The following is a 21,780-nucleotide window of genomic DNA, read 5'->3' as shown; positions in this document are numbered from 1 at the left end:
TTTCAAATAAACTTGTTGCACTGTAACCTAGTATTGTGTGGCTTCTGATTTTGCATTAAACATAGCCTGCTCCCACAACCAGCCCACTGTCAGCTACTAATGGTCCCCGTTAGCAGCTATTGAGTCCCTTCGGCTGACCATTACCCAACCCTTTGTCTGCTCACCTTCTGTTCCCTTGCTTTCTGGGGTCTGTTTCCACCTCCTTCCCCCACCCCATCTTCAGTAAATACGTCAATCTTTTCATAGCCACAATCAGTTCTGCAGGAGGGTCACTGGACCTGTAACATTAACCCTGCTTTCTCTCTCCTCAGACGCTGCCAGACCTGCTGACTTTCTCCAGCAATTTCTGTTTTAGTTTCGGATTTCCATCATCCGCAGTTCTTTGGTTTTTTTTTTGACCTCATGATTATGCGAAGCTGTTCACGGTATTTCAGTACATGTGACTACAACAAAGCAAATCAAGTAGTGTATTACCTTTATCATTCTGCCTTTTAGTTTAGCCCCGAGCTGCTCATGTTCCTTCAGCAGAACTTCTCTCATCTTTCTACCTGTATCATTGATACCTACGTGGACCAGGACATCTGGATCTTTCCCTCTCCTGCACCAAGTTCCTCTGTAGCCCAGATGAGATATTCTGAACCCGGGCACCAGGGACAAAACACAGCCTTCGGGACTCTCGATCTTGGCCACAGAGAACGGTGTCTATTCCCCTGTCTATACTTTAACCAATTGCAACCGCATTTCTCCTTTCTAGCCGCCTTGAATAACTCCTGTACCATGTTCTCTGGTCAGTTTGTTCATCCTTGCTACAGGCCCCATTGTCATCCACAAAGGGAACTAGCATCTCAAACGTGTTAGACACGATCAAGGGCTGAGGCTCCTTCAGCACTACCTCCAGGTTCTCTCTCTACCTGCCTCGCTCACAGTCACACCCTCCTGTCCCCGATCACTGGCTGAATCTGAGGTGGTTAATTTAAAGGGTGTGACTGCCTCCTGAAACACAGCGTCCAGGTAACTCTCCCCCTCCTGATGTGTTCAAAGCTCAGACTCCAGCTCACTGACTCCGAGCTGGAGTTCCTCAAGCAACCAATACTTCCTACAGATGAAGTCAAGCTGCATCAGATGAGGAGGAAAGTTGACATTTCAGATCTGAAGAAGGGTCCCAATCCAAAATGTCAACTTTCCTGCTCATCTGATGCTGCCTGGCCTGCTGTGTTCCTCCACCACACTGTGTTATCTCAGACTCCAGCATCGGCAGTTCTTACTATCTCTGACTTCCTACAGATACGGTCACTATGAACCACGATGAGGTCCACCAGTTCTCACATCATGCAGGTACAATACCACCTGGCCTGACATCTGTTTTATTTACAAAGTTCTTCATTGTTTGTTTTTTAAAGTTTCTTACTGGTCTCTAAACTTGTAACCTGTAAATATTTCCCCCTTTTACCTTCAATGTGAATGTAATCTCTAATAGATAGTCAAATTACCAGCTATTGCCAACCAATGAACTTAATTTTTTTGTGATTTCCTTTTGTGCTGGGCTCCCCAATCCTGGGCTTTAATTTATCCTGTTCAAAAAAACCTTACAAACTATCAGCCAAGAAAGCACCTTTTCCCCTCTGCACCGGATTCCCAAGTTGCCTCTAAATTCCCTGAACTATATACCCTCTCGGTCTGAGTCTCAGTCCAGATATGGTCTCTCCTTCCTGACCATGCGCAGCTTACTGCTCATGTGCTTTCTTAAATCAAGCTGAGGTGGCTCACACCATAGAGTCATACAGCACAGAAACAGACCCTTCAGTCCAAATCATTCATGCCGACCAAGTTTCCCAAACTAAAGTGGTCCTATTTGCCCGCATTTGGCCAACATCCCTCTAAACATTTCCTATTCATGTACCTGTCTAAATGTCTTTTAAATGTTGCAACTGTACCTGCATCTAATACTTCCTCTGGCAGCTTATTCCACATACGCACCATCCTCTGTGCGGAAAAATTTACCCCTCAGGTCCCTTTTACGTCTTTCTTCTCACCTTAAAATTAAGCCGTCGAGTTTTGAACTCTCCTACCCTAGGGAAAAGACCTCTGTTATTCTCCTCATCTACGTCCTTCATGATTGTATAAATCTCGATAAGGCCACTCCTCAATCTCCTACACTCCAGGGAAAGAAGTCCCAGCCTATCTAGCCTCTCTATATGACTCAAACCCTCCATTCCTGGTAATATCCTTGTAAATCTTTCCTGCACCCTCTCTAATTTAATAATATCCTTCCTGTAGCAGGGTGACCAGCACTGTTTAGAGTCCTTCAAAAGTGGCCTCACCAACATCCTGTACATCTGCAACATGACCCTCCCCAACTCCTATGCTGACCAATGAAGGCAAGCATGCCAAATGTTTTCTTAACCACCCTGTCTACCTGTGATGCAACTTTCAAAGAAAATGTACTTGAACCCCTAAGTCGCTCTGTTTGATAGCACTCTCCATTAACTGTGTAAGTCCTACCCTGTTCATCTAACCACAATCAACACCTCGCATTTATCTAAACTGAACTCCATCTGCCACTCCTTTGCACATTGGCCCAATCGATCAGCATGCCTTTGTAATTGTGGATAACCTTCTTCACTGTTGACAATACCACCAATTTTGGTGTCATCTGCAGTCTTACTAACCATACTTCCTATATTCTTATCCAAATTGTTTATATAAATGACAAACAACAGTGGACCCAACACCGATCCCTGTGGAACACCACAGGTCACACGCCTCCAGAGCGTAAAACAACCCTTCCAAACCTCTGTCTCCTACCCTCAAGCCAATTTTGTCTTAAAATTGGCAAGCTCTCCCTGAATCCCATTTGATCTAACTTTACTAACCAGCCTATTGTGCGGAACTTTGTTAAAGGCCTTGCTAAAGTCCATATAGAGAATGTCTACCTCTCTGCCCTTATCTATCTTCTTGGTCACAATCTGAAAACACTCAATCAAGTTTCTGAGACACAATTTCCCATGCACAAAGCTATGCTGACTATCCCCACTCAGTCTTTGCCTCTCCAAATGTACGTAAATCCTATCTCTCAGAATCCCCACCAACAACTTACGCACCACTGACATCAGGCTCACTGGCCTACAGTTACCAGGCTTTTCCTTGGAGATAGTAAGAACTGCCGATTCTGGAGTCAGAGACAACAGTGTGGAGCTGGAGGAACACAGCAGGCCAGGCAGCATCAGAGGAGTAGGAAAGCAGACGTTTCGGGTCGGGGCCCTTCTCCTTACAGCTTTTCTTAAATAAAGGCACAGCATTAGCCACCCTCCAGTCCTCCCACACCTCACCTGTGGTTGTAGATGATAATAAACATCTCTGTTAAGGGCCCCACAATTTCTTCACTAGCTTCCCACAATTTCCTGGGATACACTTGATCACGTCCCAGAGATTTATCTACCTTATGCTTTTTAAGGCCTCCAGCATCTCCTTTACTGGAATGTGGAATGTTTTCAAAACATCAATATTTATTCCCCGAGTTTCCAATTTCTCCACAATAAAAACTGATGTGAAATATTTGTTTAGTATCTCACCCATTTCCTGTGGCCCCGCACGTAGACTACCTTGTTGATCTCTGAGGAGGTTTATTCTCTCACAAGTTGCTCTTTTGCCGCTAATGTACTTGTAGAATCTCGGATTATCCTTAACCTCATCTGCCAAGGCTATCTCATATCCTCTTTTTGCCATCCTGATACCCCCCTTAAAAATTCCCCTACATCCCTTATATTTTCAAGAGATACACTTGATCTCAGTTGTCTGTACCTTTCATCTGCCTCCTTCTTATTCTTGACAAGAGCCTCAATATCTCTGTTTATCCACTGTTCTCTACTCTTACAAGCCTTACCTTTTTCTCTAACAGGAACATGCTGCTTCTGAACTCTCGTTATCTCACTTCTGAAAGCTTCCTCAGTGATCAACACCTATCGAGGCCTTATTTAGGCTTCCAGTGATCGACTCAGTCCCTCAGTCAGCTACCATAATGACTTTTTATCCAGACTACTGAATTTGAAACATTTAAAATTGAGAAACAAAGGGAAGCTTTACCAGTTCCATTCCCATTTTGCCTCCAAATTCTCCAAAGCACTGGTTGAATTTATGGGTCTAGAAAATGTGCTACAAGGAGCGAAAATTCAGCCCTGATCTTTGAGTCAAGTAAAATGCCTCTGCAGTGAACGTTTTGGTTTAGCAAGGGACATTGACTACGGGGAAGGGTTGGAATCAGTGGTCAGGGAGTGTACTTTGTGACAGGACCAGTAGAAAATGGCTTGATCTTTTGAAACTTAATTCTAGAAAATTGTGCCTAATCCAGCACTACACATCAGCAGCATGCTTGACAACACAGAGGTAATAGTCAGGGGGAAAGCAAGAGAGGTTGCAGAAAGCTGGGTGATGTCAGGACATATGTAGAAGCTGATATTGTGTTTTGAAACGGTATTGTTGAGTCATTTTGTATATAGACAACAATTCTATTTGTTGACTCTAAGCACTGGATCATCTTCACTTTCATCCCCATTATCTTCAGTGTTTTTAGGATTCCCAAGTATGATCGTTAGATAAACTTTCCCCAGATCATAGGATCCCTACAGTGTGGGAGCAGGCCACTCAGCCCATTAAGTTCACACTGACCCTCAGAAGAGCATCCCACCAAGACCCTGAATTTCCCCATGGCTAATCCATCTAAACTTCACATCTTTGGGGTTGTGGGAAGAAACCAGATCACCTGAGGAAGCTTGCACAGACATGTGGAGAATATGCAAACCAGGCAGTCACCCAAGGCTGGAATTGAACTTAGTTCCCTGGTACTGAGAGGTAGTATTGCTAACCACTGAGCCACCGTGCCACTCAATTCATGTTCATTCAAAATAATCTTAAAATATTTCAGAAATTTTGCCTCCACTGCTCTACCAGAAGCTCATTCCATCCCTCTTCATGTAAAACACATTCCACTATTTGCCTCAGATAGTAGGAACTGCAGATGCTGGAGAATCTGAGATAACAAGGTGTAGAGCTGGATGAACACAGCAGGCCAAGGAGCAGGAAGGCTGACATTTCAGGCCTATAGACCCTTCTTCAGAGCCTTCCTGCTCCTCTGATGCTGCTTGGCCTGCTGTGTTCATCCAGCTCTACACCTTGTTATTCCACTATTTGCCTGCAGCTTGAGCCACTAGCTCCTATCCTAATAAAACCATTTGTTATATTTATTCATCAAAAATTATTTTTACCCAACTAGAAGTCCCAATTTCTTCCAGTCAGCATTACAGTCCTTCCTTGTGTCTCATTAACAATAGCTCAAAGCATCACTCCAAAGACTATCAGAAAATGACCAATTCACCCATCTTATTCCTGCATCATGAGTGGCTCCCTCAAATAGGCTTAAGGCCTTTTATGTCTGCTAATTAAGTCCCAGCTAATTGTATCCTTGTGACCATCTCTCACTTCCCAGTCTCACAGCCCTCTGAGATATCTGCATTCCTCTAATTCTGACTCCAACCATCAGTGATGTTAATTGGTGTTCATACTTTCAATTACTTGGCCTTGAGTTCTAAAATACCCTCCCTAAACCTTCCCACCTCTCTGCTTTGCTTTTTCTCCATTAATGATTAAAGCTTCTCTCTTTGACCAAGATTGTGGTCATCTGAGATAATCTCTCCTTGCTTGGATTGTATCACTAATACTCCCGTGAAACACCTTGGGATAGCTCATTACTTTCACGGTGCTGTTTACATATTTATTGTTTCAGAAATTGAGCTTGTCTATGTGTGTTTACTGTCTATTGTTTTGAAGTTATAGTTTATTTTAATATGTTAAAGGAGTACAGAAGACACTATGAAAAACCTAATAACTAGTGCAACACCAGGAGAAATTGAAGTCCATGGTTGTATCAGAAACATAAAACAGAAATTGCCAGAAGAACCCAGCTGGTCTGGCCACATGGGGGTGGCTCAGTGGTTAGCACTACTGCCTCACAGCACCAGGGACCCAGGTTCAATTCCACCCTCAGGTGACTGTCTGTGTGGGTTTACTCTGGGTGCTCCAGTTTCCTCCCACAGTCCAAAGATGTGCAGGTTAAGTGAATTGGCTATGCTAAATTGCCCATAGTGTCCAGGGATGTGTAGGTTAGGGGGATGGGATACTGAGGGTCAGTGTGGACTTGTTGGCCTGACAGGCCTCTTCCCACACTGTAGGGATTATATGATCTATTGAGAGAAATCAGAGTTAACATTTCAGGTCCAGTGACACTTCTTGAGTTCTAAAGAAGGGTTACTGAATCCAAAATGCTAAATCTGCTTTGTCTCCACAGATGCCCCCAGGCCTGTTGAGTTTTTCCTCACCTTTTTTTTTGTTTCTGATTTTCAGTATCAGCAGTATATTTTTTTTTTGTTCCATGGTTTTTTTTTTTTTGCCCCAAGCAGAATTTTCCAGTGCAAAGCTACTGAAATCGAGGCCAGATTTTCTGGTGACTGAAATAAATTCTGAATCGGATCCCACAATGAGTTCTGAGGAAGGGTCACTGGACCCGAAAACGTTAACTCTGATTTTTATTTTCTTCACAGGTGCTGCCAGATCTGCTGAGCTTTTCCTGCAACTTCTGTTTGTGTCCCTGATTTACAGCATTAGCAGTTCTTTCGGGTTTTTAATCCCACAATGTCACTTTTTTCTGAAGTTGCATTTCCCAGTTCTTTGTAATATTCCTCCTGAAATAATCCAGATGATGTTCATTCAAAAGGAGGTAATTTCAAAGGGGGAGGGGGGGGGAAATCTATGTAGAGAGAGAGAGAGGCTCTCTCAGTGCTGTCTGGAAGGGTCACCCAGGAAATCTGCTCTCATGAAGTGTTTTGCAGACTGGGCAGGGTCCCTTTAAGACGTTGTCCCTTTAAATTATTGCATCAGCAAGCATGCAAATCCTGTGATTGGCTGCCTGGTAACTATGCCAAAGGACGTGGCTCTTCCAGAGGAAACCAAGTCATCAGCAGGAACTGGTGGTGGTGAGATAATTGAGAGAAAGGGAAGTCAAGAGACAGTAACTGAGTGGGAGGTGAGTGCATGGTGCATGGTGCATGGTGCATGATCAAGGTAAAGTGAGACAGAGCTGAGTGCACAGGGACAGGGACAGGGACAGGGACAGGGACAGGGACATGTGATGTGATGTGATGTGATGTGATGTGATGTGAAGGGGGTAAATAAGAAAGCAGAAACAGCAGCAGCGAGAGGAAGGTGAATGCATAGGGTTAGGAGAAGCAAGCAGACAGGGGCGTGAGTGACAGAGGGTAAAGCGAACTGGGGGGGGTAAAGCCAGAGAGATTGCACTCGCCTCCTTCCTGCTGGTGCTTGGGGAACAGGGTATAAAGTGAAAGAGAAAGCAAGGGGAGAGAGAGAGAGAGAGAGAGAGAGAGCAAACAGCGAGAGGGAGCTGAGTGCACAGGGACGGGGTTGGAGACAGCGGTAGAAGTGAGAGAGAGCGGGGGGTAGGAGGTGAATAAATACGGCAGGAGCCTGCGATCTTTCTGTAAAGACGCCGTTCCTATTTCTGTCCACTTTCCCCCCCCCCCCCACCCCAGTTGGTAAGTGAAAGTTTTCTTTTTTTTTGTTGTTTTCAACGAGTGTTTGTTTATCTCTAGCTAAAGGTGAATGCGTTCTACTCAAAATTACGTGTGCATGAGTGAGCCACACTCTAGTCTTGTGTGAAATCTTGGCTGGTGATGAAAAACTTGACTTTTTTTTTCAGGTGTCTCAACTTATTGTTTGATCATTCACGCCACAAAAGTGTCCAGGAGTACAATAACTAAATGAATAATTCAGAGTTCTGGTCAAATGCATGGAACATAAATACAATCCTTTTTTTTTTGAAGGAAGTAATTTGCTGTTCCAAGTTGTTTTTTGTGAACATAAAACTATTGGGACGCTATAAAATTGTGGGGTTAGATTCATAGAGGTTTACGGTGTGGAAACAGGCCCTTTGGCCCAACTTGCCCATGGTGCTTAGTTTCCACAATGAATCTAGTCCCTGCCTTTGGTCCATATCCCTCCATCATCCATATGCCTGTACCTGTCCAAATGTTTCTTAAATCATGAAGTTGTATTTGCCTCCACCGCTACCTCTGGCAGCCTGTTGCAGATGCTCGCCACCCTCTGTGTGAAAACATTTTCCCCTCTTGGACCTTTTTTGTATCTCTTCCCCTCTCCCCTTTAAATGTATGCTCTGTAGTTTTAGTCTCCCCTACCATGGAGAAAAACTGTTGGCCAGCTACTTTATCTATACCCCTCATGATTTTATTATACACCTCTATAAGGTCAACCCCTCAGTCTCCTACGCTCCAGGGGGAAAACATCTCGGCCTATCCAGCCTCTCATTATAACTCAAACCTTCCAGTCCAGGTAGTATCTGAGTAAATCTTATTTACACTCTCTTTCTAGTTTAATAATATCCTTTCTATGGTAGGGTGACTGCATGCAGTACTCCAAATGTGGCCTTAACATCTTATACAGTTGCGGCAAGATGTCCTAACTCCTATACTTGATGCTCTGACTCATGAAAGTAAGCATGTTGAAAGCCACTTTCATCACCCTGTCTGTCTGTGACACCACTTTCGAGGAGATATGAGTCTCTACCCAAGATCTTTTTGTTCTGTAGCACTCTCCAGAGCCCTACCATTGACTGTGCAAGTCCTAGTTTGACATACCAAAACGCAACACCTTGCATTTATCTAAATTAAACTCCATCTGCCATTTCTCAGCCCACTGGCCCAGATGATCAAGATTTCGCTGTATTCCCAGATAACCCCTTCACTGTCCACTATACCACCAATCACGGTGTCCTCTGCAAACTTACTGACAATGCCTCCTAAATTCTCATCCAAATCACTTTATATAAATGACAAACAATAGTAGACCCAGCACCGATCCCTGTGGCACACTGCTGGTCACAGGTCTCCAGTTTGAAAAACTACCCTCTGCCTTCTACCTTCAAGCCAATTTTTTATCCAATTGGCCAGCTCTCCCAGGATCCCATGAGATTTAACCTTGCTCAACAACCCACCATGCATTACCTTGCTAAAGTCCATGTAGACAACGTCTACCACGCTGCTTTCATCTACTTTCTTGGCTACCCCTTCAAAAAACGCAATCAAATTCGTGCGACACCATTTCCTATGCACAAAACTATGCTGACTATCCCAAATAAGTCATTGCGTCTCCAAATGCTTGTAGATCCTGTTCTGGGGTAACTAGAGATGAACAAATGCTGGCATTGCCATCAAGAGCGATGGTGACATGGGTGGGGGGAAAAAAACATGCAGCCAGGAACCTGTGAGGCAGCTAAGTGAAAAGGGGTGGTATTGAGTTAATGGTTTGATAACTGGGTCAATATAACTTTCAGTTTGTATGTTTTCACAACCCTGCATTATTGCATCATAGATTCCAGAAGTTCTCGCAATGAAGCTTGGTTGTCTCAACCTGGTCTTGCTCCTGATTTCTGGGCACTGTTTGAATTACTGTTGGAGTGAGAACGGGCAACAGCAGGTAAGAAAGATCATGGAGATTTAACTGGTTTCTGTGAGAATAAAGTTAGATTGGAGTGGAGCTTTTTCAGAATGAGGTTCTCCTCTGTGTAGAAAAATGTAAGCCTTTGAAAATTGTAGACAAATCTATGCAGTATATTCATTCAATTATGAATCTTCTGCCTGAAGGTGGCTTCTTGGCTCATTGTCTTGATAGTTTCCACTCTGAGGCACATCCAAAATCTTGAACAGGAATTAAACCTACACTGTTAGTATTTTTCGGAACCCATGCTAGCTATCTAGTCAACTGAAGCTAAATAGCTATGTATGTGTGTGATACATTTCTTGTGCCTTTGTTTCAAACATCTGTGCTGCATATCCAGCTAGTTACTTCTTGTGCAGTGACTGGTACAACAAACATAATAGCAGAGGGTGATGCAGAAGAATAATGATAAATTAATCTGATGATGAATGGTTTGACAAGACCACGTCTTCAAATAATCCCTTGGGATTTTTTAGTATCCATTGGAACCGGCAGTTTCAAGTTTTTTGTCTGAAGGCTGACATCTACGATGCAAAACCTGCTCAAAATTACACCAACCTATCAACCTACATAGAGATTCACATCCTGGCATGCAATTTCAATCTGTACTTTATGATTAAGGGTTGAGTGAGTTTGCAGTAAACTGCAAGCCTACAGAAATGGGTAAACCCATATTTCTCTCAAACTATGGAATATTGGAAATATGACCACTGGCAGAGATGGAGTAGAGCCTGTTGAAAGTGAACGTCACTTAGTGTGGTGACAGTTTTGTTGTTTTGATGCTTAGTTCTGCACTGTAACCTCGTAATTAGACTCCAGTTTCGTTTGGGAACTTAAAGCAAAAATTATACCAGGAAAGATGTTCAAATTTTTCTGGTGGTGTTTTTTTTTTTTTTAGAAAAGTGTGTGGATATACTATTAGACCTGTACGTACTTTTGTATCTGATTTTTCTGTGAATGTCTATGTTATGTAAAGTGCTTAGGCGCAAAGCAACTTTGTAATGTCACACAGTTGCTCCTCATGGAACGTAAATATTACTGTGTGGGCAGAGTTAGAGAAAAACACGTGGAGTGCGAGGCAGAAGCCTGAAGTCTAACCCTGTGAATGATAGAAATGCGTGCAGAGAAATGTGGAGTAGACCCACTGACATGAGGCCCTGAAATTTGTGGAATAGTCTTTTAAATAATGTAATAGTAAGATTAGAGTCTGCTATATCTCTGACCACCATGTATTTTTAGACTTTATATGTAATAATGCTTTAGTTTAAAAAAAACCTAGCCTTTTCAACTAGTCTGTCTGAAATCCAAATTCATGGATATAGGTATAAAAGCAAACAGTGAAAGAGTTTTGGACCTTTTTTTTTTTTTTGTTGCCTGAAGATGCTGGTTCATTTTCTATTGAGGGAACAAATGTGTAACCTGTGCTTTTACCCCAAAATAAGACTTTGGGCAGCCTTGTGGGCTTCAGGACTCTGCAATCAGTCTTAGAATGGGGAATCAGAATCCAGCATATTTGGAAAATCTTCGTTCGTTTCTAATTTTGTTACACCCCCTTGAATTGGCTCATTAGAGAGTGGGTTTGTATCCAGTTAAGGAGGGTAGGCTCGCCGCTTGGCGAGCCTATGAGAGGCCTTCCAGTATTGAAGGAGCAGAATGCCAGGTTGATTTCCTTAATTTCAATGATTGAAACTTGGTACTTGCCAACAAATCCTCTTGTGGCATCTTTGGAGAATTGAGGAAAGACTGACTTGTACGATACTTCAAACTAACTTTGTCTATCTCCTAGCAAGTTGCTCTTGCTGTGCTGGAACAGTCTGAAGAAAATCTTGGTAAGAGGAAGGAGGAAGCAACAGTGGAGGATGATCTGGACCCTGAGGACATGGAGGTCTTTTACCCAACTCATGATTGGCAAATAGTTAAACCAGGTAACTCCCCTGACTAATCCTTTTTGATCTCTTTATCACTTTCCCCTTCAAGTCCAATTTTTGTGTGTTCTGAGGAAGGCTCACCAGACTGGAAATGTTAACTCTGATTATTTCTTCACAGATGCTGCCAGACCTGCTGAGCTTTTCTAGCAATTTGGGAACAAAAATAAAATAAAAACAACTTCCTTTTGCTTTGCTTGCCTCTGTAACAATTATGAACAAATTTTTGCCATTTGGGTAACATTCAACTGCTTTGGACAGCTCATTATTGTACAGTATCACACAGCTAAATGGATGATTCCTTTATGATAGTGTTATTACCTTGGTAATTGAGCTCTGAATAAACCTATAGCTGGATTATTTGCTGCCAGTAACAGGAATTGCAACAGAGCCCCTCAAACTAAGGAAGCACCATGAACTTAATTATACAAAAATCAAAATAAGCTTGCGTCATCATTGTTACCAAATAGAACCCACCAAGTCTTCCCAGTTGAGAAAATGTACTTGTTGGGATTGTTTAATAAAGCCCCTGAGGTATATATGGGAATGTTTTGGTGAACTCACCCTCTGAGACTTTACATGGACTACCAAGGAGAATCCTGCTGACTATGTATGTCAGAAACCAAAATGCTGCTCCTGATTTTTCCATCATTCTTTAGCAGTGCCATGTGTTTGCTTCAGTTGAAACATATCACTCCAGGATATAGAAGTGTCATGAAATTGCTCAGTGTTTGACAGGATCTTGCTTTTGTTCCAAAATTCACTGCCTTGTAAAACTCCAGATTGGTGTCACACAATCAAGCTCTAATTTTTGTCATGTTTGGTTGTCTACATTTGTTTTGCTATAACAGAAGGGACTGAAATAACAAAGTGGAATAATTTGTAACTTGCAAAGGGAACTGGCTAGATATATTTAAAGGAAAAATTGGAATATCTATGGGAAGTGAGGTGAGTGGGATTAATTAGATAACTCTTTAAGAGGTGATGTAGTAACAATAGACTGGTGTAATTACTTTTTTCCAATTGTGGATTGAAGTGGGGAAAAGAATCCCCATTAAACACCAGTTTGGTTGAACAATTATTGCCATTTTTCAAAGCAAGTAACCTGTGACACCATTGTGAACATTTTGCACAGCTGCTGGTTTAAGCAGTAGTTGAAGTGTAATCTATAGGTGAGCTGGAGCTGAAGGGGTGTTGACAAATGGTGATTCAGCCAGCAACAAGTAACTGGTCTCTGAATTACTGATCAATTATTGATGTCAGAGGTGTTCTGCCTGTCAATAAGTGTGATTCTCAGCTGAACAACTCCCGACTATGAACAGGATAGGGAGAAGCCAACAGGTCTCTGCCAGTTCAGGAACTCTCTTGCTCTCTGCAGTAGAAGTCACGCTAAGGCTTAACAAAAAAGAAGCAGTTTCTTTCTCTTAGCAGTTGTTGCAAACAACGATTTAACTATAAGTCAGAGACCTTTCGATATAAATGTGAACCAGATGCCTGCCTTGGTTTGCAGGAGGGACACCAAATGCATTCTGATCAGAACAAAAATCATCTCGGCAGCCCCTGTGAACAGACCACTGAACTGCTTTTGCAGTTTTCCCTCTGTCCATAACACCTGTGTGTGGTCAAGTTTAAAGGATTAGAGTTTCAACTATTCAGAATTGTTTATTTGTAGCTAGAGACTACCCTTCCAATAGTAATTTGTTGCGTACAGAAACCTGTTTATTGTCAACCTGGTTTAAAAGACGGGCAAATATGGGATTTTTTTCATACTTTTGTTGAAATCTGTAACTTTAGCGATGACTTGCAGAATAGTGCGGCTTAATTTCCAGTACGCTGTTACACTTCTTTGTAGTAATGAACTTCTGAGAACTAGAACTATGCAGTACAGCTGCATAACAAGGTTCAACCTGAACTATAAGCATAGGGAAAGTGTATGATTCCAGCTGTGTTTTCCGCGCTCCCCCACCTCCCACCCCACCCCACCACCCAACCACCCCACACCTCCACCAACCCATCTAGTGTCATCCATATTCTTCTTTCTGTCCAGGTCAGGCAATTCCTGCAGGGCTACATGTTCGATTAAACTTGGAAACTGGAACGAATGAGGCAAAGATACCAGATGGTGAGACTGGGAAGACTGGATTGAAGTACTGGAAGCAAGGAAACAGGTACTGTAGAAACTTTGCACAGATAAAAGTCTTGCTTTATGTTAAACCAAAAAAAATAAGAATCTGTAACTAGCGATCTGAGGGAAATTGCTCCTTTTTTTTTCTTTTTCTTCTTTTCTTTGGGCTCTGGCTGCAGTTGGGACAGACAGTCCAGCAGGAAACCCTGTTATTTTCCCCGTTCCTTTTATAGTGAGTTGAACGTGAAGTCTCATTTCTGGACCTCACTTGAATTTAGCAGGACCCTCTCAAATCACTTGGAGTTGAGTGGGGAAACATAGCTTGGTCTCACTTTACTTTAAAGCTAGTGTGACAGAATGTTAGACTGTTGGTCACTCATCTGGTTTTGCTCTTTTCAGACATGGAATGGTGAATGTGGATTCTAAATCTTTCACGGCTGAGGAGTTGAAAAGGGCTTTAAAGTTAATGAAAATAGAAAGCAACACACCGACTGAGGAGGTAAGGCACGTTTAGAATGGAATGAACCAGAGCATTCCAGCAAAGGATCTACGTATGTGTAAAAAATTTACTTTAATATGATTGAAAATTTCATACACTTTGTTTTATGAACTGTAATTCTACAAGTTGCTCTGCCTACAATTTCTACCTTTTAAAATTGAGCTTTTAAACTTATGAATACATTTTTGTCCTTATTTAAACTGCCTGCAAAAACCAAATGTTTGTGTTCAGCTTAACTGATGTTTAAATGTCTTCCCGAAGTTGAAATTCAACCATCCTTTTTTTTTTGTTGGTGTGTGCTTGATCACTATATAAACCTAGGCAGAAGTTTAAGCTTTATCATTTTATACTGCAGTTGAACCAGAAATAAGTTTTACCATCCTTTTCGTGATTGGTGGGAGGGAAAAATGCTATGGGCTAAGTTTGACTCCAGTCAAGAGCCCTTGTTGCTGGGATTGAAAGCAGGAGTGAACCTCCTCCCCATCAGGAAGCGGGCATGGCATTTGTTACTGGGGTCACCATCCGAAGGAGGACAAGTGTCCCATCCAGAGCTTGAACCCAATCTGAACTGGATGCTTAGTGGTGCCATTGTTGATGGTCGCTGCTGAGAAGTGTATGGAAAGAAGCTTGTGTTTTAGCTGGGGTGCCTGCCCTGGATCAACCATGCAGAAAGACCCTTTCCTGTCTGCCTGGGAACCTGTTGGGAGGCCACCAGTGTTTTTGTTGGTTTTCCCCATGCTATGCTTGGTGTTCCCAACTAGGACAAAATGCTTGAATATATGGAAAGTGGTCTTTAATTAGGCACTGTAGTGGCTGTGTCACTGACAAGTGTTAGGAGGAAGTGATTTCCACACAATGCAGTGACCTGTGCTGGAAATATGGATATTTGAGGTTCACATTGACATTGGTTGAAATGGAGTAGATTTTTTTTTTTTTTTTTTTTGGTTTTTTTTCAAATCTCATAAGCATAGTGACCATTGAATATTGCACTGACATTAACATATTGTTCTAAAGATAGTCTGGTTCACTGTAAATTTTAGTCTTAAAGTATCCTTTGAAACAGCTGACTGAAAATTTAATTGAACAAGAGGCTTTTTTTTTTTGGAGGGAGTAGTGTTGGGGGAGGAATTCGTTCTTAGAACTACAGAAAAGTCCACATTTTATGCCTTGTTTCTTTTTTGAGGATCGTCAGGAGAAGCTGCGTGAGACATTCCGCCCAATCAAAGAACTGATGGAAGATTTTGAAGCAATGAATGTGGTGATGGAAACTGATATGGAAATAATCAATAAACTTGTCAGCAAATTCAACAGCTCCAATGTGACACTGGAGGACAAGGTTGCTGCTCTATATGACCTGGAATACTATGTCCATCAGGTACTGGCAAAGCTTTGTATCACATGACTATTGAGAATTGGAAGTGAAATTTGACACTTTATATTATGGTTATTCCTAGGTGGACAATGCCCAGCATCTGATGTCCATCGGGGGGTTGCAACTTGTGATCAAAGCACTAAATGCCACCGAACCCCGTATTCAGGAGCACGCTGCCTTTGTGCTAGGATCTGCACTCTCTGGGTAATGTCTGAAGTCTTGGTGGGATTTGATGTTTACAGAATGCAACTGCAGTAAACTTGTAAAATTTAACTAATCAAGCACCAGGGTTGATCATCTTCTCAAATTGGGAAGGGGAGGTGGTCAGGATCCTAGCTGGGGTTGCAAGCTGAAGTTTTGGGGCTATGAGCACAGAGGTAGCAACAACTGTACTGTAACTCTGCATCCCTCATCTCGTCCTCTCCATGGATGGGCTCCCCCCCCAAAACTCTTGACAATCTTTGAGCATTGCAATGGTGTCAATGGGAGAAATGAGGGAGCAAAAAAATTTTGGGAAGCACTCTTACTATAAGTAGACTTCAGCTTAAAAATAGCATAAGTGAAATATTTGGCAGGTGTTGCAGCATCTGTAGAGAAAGGAACTTGGCTAATCCTTGAAAATGTTAATTGTTTTCTTCTCCTCAGATGCTGTCCAACCTGAGTATTTCCTGCTTAACAATATTGGCTAATAATGTGGTTGGACTGGACATGTAGTGCAAGAAAAATCTTTACTGTGCTGCTCCTTTTTTTTTTTTTTTGAGCCAGTGTTGCTGGATTTTCGGGAACATTGACATAGCCAGCAGTTTATCTCCTTTTACTCGTGATTCAAAAATGGAGAAAAACAGGAGGAATATCAAAATAAAACGGTGAACTCTCCAAATTTGAGGGATTAATAAAAGTTCTGTAATTTTCCCCTCGCAAAAAAAATTCTAACCTAGTTTGTTTGCTGCAATGGTGAGACTATGTTCCCTCTTGGAGTTTTCTAAAAATGATAAACACTTGTGCCATGAAGTAACAGGCCTGACCGACAGCAGTTTTTGTTGGTTTTAACAACATAAATGCCACAATTTCTTAAACTTGCTGAGAACAAGCTCTCAAAGGTGCTATGCATCCACCAAATTATATTGAATCCCAATTCACTGGGTTAGCCTCGCCACAAATAAATTAATCCTCACCAATAAGGTATATGTACTGAAATGCTGTTATTTTGCTAGTAAATTGTCAGCCTTGGTTCAGTTGCAGCATTCTCTCCCCTTGCATCAGAAGGTTTGAGGCTCACGCTTGAGGCTTGATCAAATAATCCAGCCTGATAGCTCAGCATTGCATAATTCCTTCAATACTGTTTTTTTTAGGATGTAAAGTCAACTTGACGCCTGCCTGTTATCTGATGAATGTAAAATATCTTGTGCACTATTTGGGGAAGAATGGATGGGTCCTCCCTGATATTCTGGTCCTTTATTTATCATTGAACCTACATCACTATAAAATAAATAATGTAATCGTTATTCTTAATGCAGTTTCTGGAACCTTGCAGTGCACACATTTGCTGCATTTCTCTGTGCTTTTTTTGAATTTACTTTTGAGCTGCTGAGACCAAGAGCGCACTATTTGTGCATGCCCTTTTAATTAAACCCAAAATTAATGAACAAATAAAGAAAAAGCGGCTGTTTATTAGTTAAGAGGGCAACGTGTAACAAAAATCAACTCTAATTAGGGTTTCCTTGTAAAATATGTTGCTGGAGGTGATGTATTCTAGCTCCTGTGGTAATCAATGGTAATGTAAAGCCTCCAGTGTACCAATGGGCGTGTGTGTGTAATATGCTTACCTTTAACTACTTTTAACCCCGGATTTCTTACAAACTTGTTTTCTGAAACCATTGCATGTTTGCCAGCTACTAAATCCATGCTCTGTCAAGAATTTCTAAACGTGATTTGTATCAATGATCTCTCTGGTCTACTTTTCAACACTGTGATCATGCAAATATTTCCCCCTTTTGGTATGCAACAAGATTTGAGAATTCACCTTTTTGTTAAAACTGTTTGTTTTTATTTTTCTGTTAGCAACCCAAAAGTTCAGATTGAGGCGATAGAGGCTGGGGCTTTACAGAAATTATTGATCTTGTTGGCGACTGATCAGCCAGTGGTTATGAAGAAGAAGGTATGGATAAAGAACATTTCCAATTGTCAGATAGTGAAGGTGAATCACTAATAGCAAGACCAAGGTTGTGTCTTGTTTATTGTAAAGGGTTTCTTGTGTCTGGACTACTTGCTCAAAAACAAATGTCAATAAAAACTGGATCCTAAGAAATGGCATAACGTTAAAATGCACACACAAGCCTGTTTCTAAGAAGCTTAAATTTTTCATTTAATGTTGTGGGAAGGGAAGAAAGAAAGAATGATCAAAGTCTGGTACATTTTCCTAAGCAAATATCTCTCTTGATTCCTGTTACTTTGAAGTTGTATGTGCACTAGTCAGATAGCATCATTTAAATATTGCTTTTTGGTCTTGCATTCAGCATGAACGGTTAATTCCCGCTGTTGGGTTGTCAACTTAGTTGGGGAAAAAAAACTTGCATTACTCAATCTTTGGAGATGAGCGGTGGAGAAGTGGGCTGTTCAATCCCTTGTGCCTGTTCTTACATTCACTTTAGATTATGGTTAATTTGTACCTCCAACTGCATTTAATTCTCTTTGGTCCATATCCCTTGACAACCAAATCTAATCGCAAACCAAATTGCTGAGCACAGCGTTTTAAAATTTTAAATCCACCCAACATCAAGATTTTGGCTTGCAGGATTCTAAATTTTTGCTATTTGTATACAGCTGTTTCCTGGTTGCTCTGTCTCAAATCTTTAATGCTGCCCCTTATTTCTGGATTTAAAGATAAGATTGATTAATTTTCCTATATCTACCTAAATGATTCACTGTCTACCCTCTCAGTTTAACATTAAGCTCTGGTATAATTCATAAATATGCGCTGTATTCCTAGATCAGAAAAGCCTTTTTGTGCCAAAAACTTAAGACATTACTCAAGAATAGATCTGACTTGCAGAACTGAAGCATCATTTCCTCATTCCTACTCCCATTGCTTTAGGTGGAAGGTGATATCCGGTTAGCCTCCCCACATTGGATTCCAGTTTTACATATTCACTTAATTATATCTTACAGTTGAGTATAAGATCCCTTTTAGTGTTCTACTATGTTTAAACAGCATTTTCATGTTGAGCTAATTCTGCAGGATGATTGGCGCAAACTTGTAAAAAGTTAATAGACTATTAAGAAACCTTCATCAAACCTTAACAGGAAGCCAAAACCCCAAGGTAGTGGGGATGTTGTTGTAATTTGAAAAAATGAAGAGGGAGAGGAACTGTAGATTTTCCAAAAGAGTGTTCATGGGTAAAATGCCTCCCTTATCTGTGCTTTTATTTTCTTCAGGCTCTCTTTGCATTGTCATCACTGTTGCGCCACTTTCCATTTGCCCAGCAACAGTTTTTGAAACTTGGAGGCCTGCAGGTACTCGGGCAGCTGTTTCAGGCAAAGGGAATGGAGTCCCTGCGTATTCGAATCATGACTTTACTCTATGACATGGTCATGGAGAAGGTGAGGAAACAGACTAATCGATTGTTAAGAGTTCAAAAAACTGGAATTTGCATCATGCTGACATTTTAGTTGAGTGTACTATTCCGACAATCACAACTACCATCTTCTATTATTTTTGTTTTTAAGTCACTTATTCCATAACGACTCAATTTTTTTCCCAGTTTAACTACATTAAAGTTGCATTCAGTTTGCTTCACCTTTGTTAGCGTTCTTAAATGTACTCTTTCAGATTGTTGTTAAAAATATGCTATTATAGATGCGGGTTGATGTTATTATGCATAATGAAATAGTTGAGGACAGTTGTTTGCTATTGCAAATCTTTTTTTGTTCCAATGCAAACTAATCTCCCACTTTTCTAATGGGTAGTCGAACCTTTGAGCTGAAGTATAAGGCAAGCAATTCATTACAGTTTACTTATTAACTTCAACTGAGTGAATATTCCATTTAGTTTGAATTCTTTTGCAGAAACTTATCCAAGAGACCGAAGACAACAGTGTTCAACACCAGGAGAAATGCCGTCAATATGATGAGGTTAATTTGCTATCCCCTATGCTGGAACAGGACTGGTGCACCCTGGTTCCCAAGCTCTTGACATCCACTGAACATGACACGAGGGAAAAAGTTTTACGGACCATGAATCTTATGATCGCTTCCTGCAGAAGCGAGTACCAGGCTATACAGGGCCTGAGTTCCTTGCTGGACATGCTCCGATTAGAATATGAGGAGCTGGCTGCTGAAGAGCAGAAAGAGGATGAGACAGATGGTTACTTCCTGGGACTCTTAAACTCTGCTAAAGACATCATTAAGAAGCTGGAATGATTGGTGGAACCAGTTTCAATGTGAACTTCTTTAAACTTTGAACTTGTGACAATACATTACTGCAAAAGAACTTGCAGTCCACTGTAAATTCAAACTAAAGGGAAATTCACTTGTTCCCTTTCTTTTGGAATATATTGCAATGCCTTGATAAAGTGTGAAAATAACATGTTTGGGTTAGTAAAGCCCTTTGTTATCCAAGTTGCTGTGCTCACTTCTGGCTTTGAGAAGTTGGTGCACTTTATGCATATTTATTTTTCTGAAATGTTGAGTAAATTTGGTGTTTTAACAACCTGGTTTGGCATTAATAGACTTCTGAAGCTTCCCTTCTGCACTTGGTTTTGAATCTTCAATTCACTAAGATTGAGTGTTGTTTTTTTTTGTCGGGTCAGCGAATATGACGAGTGCCAGGCATGCCGTAGGTATCATTCAGTTTGTTCAGGGGTCTTCCTGTTGATCTTGCTCACCATTGCTGCTCTGTAAATATTGCTCCTGATATGGATCAAGTGCAGAGATAACAATTAAATGCTAATGGCTGACAACTTTAAAGTTAAGACTTCATGTCTAGTTATCTCAACTGTAAAATATTAAATTATGAATGGTTTAATACATGTGTTTTAAAAACATATGGAAGATTTTTATTTAAATTTGTTTCCACAAATATTTGCATTTTAAAAAAAAAAAAAAAAAAAATACCTGTCTACTAAAATTCCACAATGATCTTTTTGGTGGTGAAAATGTTTAGGGTACATCTTTAAAGTTTTCTGTACCCAGAATAAACGAGTTGTTCTTGCATTCAATTGATAAATTGTTTCTGCTGAGGTCAGATTTGATAGAACTTCTGATTAGTGCTGACTGTCAGAAAAATGGCATGTATGAATTTAAGAACAGGAGTAGCCAATCAGTAGATCATCTATGATCTGGTTAAAGTCTTATCTCTACTTTCCTCTCTGTTCTCCATAACACTTGACTTACTGTCTGTCAAAATCAATATAACCTTTGCCTTGAACAAATTCCATAAAACAGCAGACACAACATCATTTGAGAAGAGAATTCCACAAACTAATGACCTTCACAGAAATTTTTTTTTCTTCCTCCATCTTTAAACTTGTGGGTATACCTAAAAACTAGAGGACAACAGGAAAACTCCTCTTGTATGCACCCTCTCAAGTCCCCTCCGGGTCTAGTATGTTTGAATAAGATTATTTTCCCATTCTTAGTTTCAATTGGTATATCTAACCTGACCCACTGTTCCTCACAAACTTCCAGGAGCATTTTTTAAATTCCAGGTACAGGAAGAAATTACTTTTCTCACACATGAAAATCATTCACTCTTTATTTTGGCAAAAAATTGGGCAAGGAGAGAATTGCATTTGATTCAATTAAGGCTGAATATCACCTTTTTCCAGTCTTAAACATTTTTCTCTCCTTTGTCTGCATCTCCAAAAATATTGTACATAAATCTTTTTTGTTCTGATTGAAACCAACAACTTTTTGGTTCAGTTAATACTTTAGAAATAGTTCAATACTATACTTTTTTAAAAAAAAAACAAAACTGGTCTCATAATCCAATTGCTTCAAAAGTGCATTGGGAATGATACAACCTCCAGGTTGTATCCATCACTTCTGCAGAAGGGCAGTGCAGCACTGTCTTATCCAGTTTGTTTTTAAATGGTCGAGATTGTTAGTCTGATTTTTGGGCCTTGGGTACATATGACTGAGTTCATAAACCACTTAAGACAGGGTTAGTGTGATACTTTGTAATATACTTAATTCTGAAAATAAGTATTCCTGTGTACCCAGATAGTCACACAGCATGGAAACAGACCCTTCAGTCTAACCAGTCCATGCCGACCATGTACCT

The 21,780-nt window shown here is 40.9% G+C and overlaps 1 protein-coding gene across 4 annotated transcripts; it reads left to right on the top strand.

Moving 5' to 3' along the window:
- Positions 1–5,659: 5,659 nt before the first annotated feature.
- sil1 (SIL1 nucleotide exchange factor) lies at positions 5,660–20,707 on the top strand. 4 transcript variants are annotated; one of them, XM_048593492.1, is made up of 11 exons: positions 6,955–7,075; positions 7,599–7,601; positions 9,454–9,558; positions 11,366–11,504; positions 13,552–13,672; positions 14,029–14,128; positions 15,312–15,503; positions 15,583–15,704; positions 17,562–17,658; positions 18,936–19,100; positions 19,566–20,707. In XM_048593492.1, the coding sequence occupies exons 1-11, from the start codon at positions 6,968–6,970 to the stop codon at positions 19,917–19,919; spliced, it is 1,506 nt and encodes a 501-aa protein (XP_048449449.1). In that variant the 5' UTR covers positions 6,955–6,967; the 3' UTR covers positions 19,920–20,707. The 4 variants fall into 4 exon arrangements, with proteins under 4 accessions (XP_048449450.1, XP_048449449.1, XP_020370074.1 ...); XM_048593493.1 differs by lacking the exons at positions 6,955–7,075; positions 7,599–7,601 and adding an exon at positions 5,660–5,752; XM_020514485.2 differs by lacking the exon at positions 7,599–7,601.
- Positions 20,708–21,780: the final 1,073 nt, after the last annotated feature.

Source organism: Rhincodon typus, unplaced genomic scaffold (assembly GCF_021869965.1).
Source record: "Rhincodon typus isolate 14 unplaced genomic scaffold, sRhiTyp1.1 hic_rhity00002950, whole genome shotgun sequence".
Classification (NCBI taxonomy): Eukaryota; Metazoa; Chordata; class Chondrichthyes; order Orectolobiformes; family Rhincodontidae; genus Rhincodon; species Rhincodon typus.
The sequence above is the reverse complement of the archived record's forward strand: the minus strand, read 5'-3'. Positions and strand labels throughout refer to the sequence as shown.

What these genes read in the sequence shown, in the direction of transcription:
- sil1 (XM_048593492.1), top strand. Translation starts at nt 6,968, where the DNA reads ATGCCAAAGGACGTGGCTCTTCCAGAGGAAACCAAGTCATCAGCAGGA. An exon ending in TACTGGAAGCAAGGAAACAG is followed by an intron (nt 13,673 to 14,028) that starts GTACTGTAGAAA and finishes TGCTCTTTTCAG; the next exon opens with ACATGGAATGGTGAATGTGG. An exon ending in ATGACATGGTCATGGAGAAG is followed by an intron (nt 19,101 to 19,565) that starts GTGAGGAAACAG and finishes ATTCTTTTGCAG; the next exon opens with AAACTTATCCAAGAGACCGA.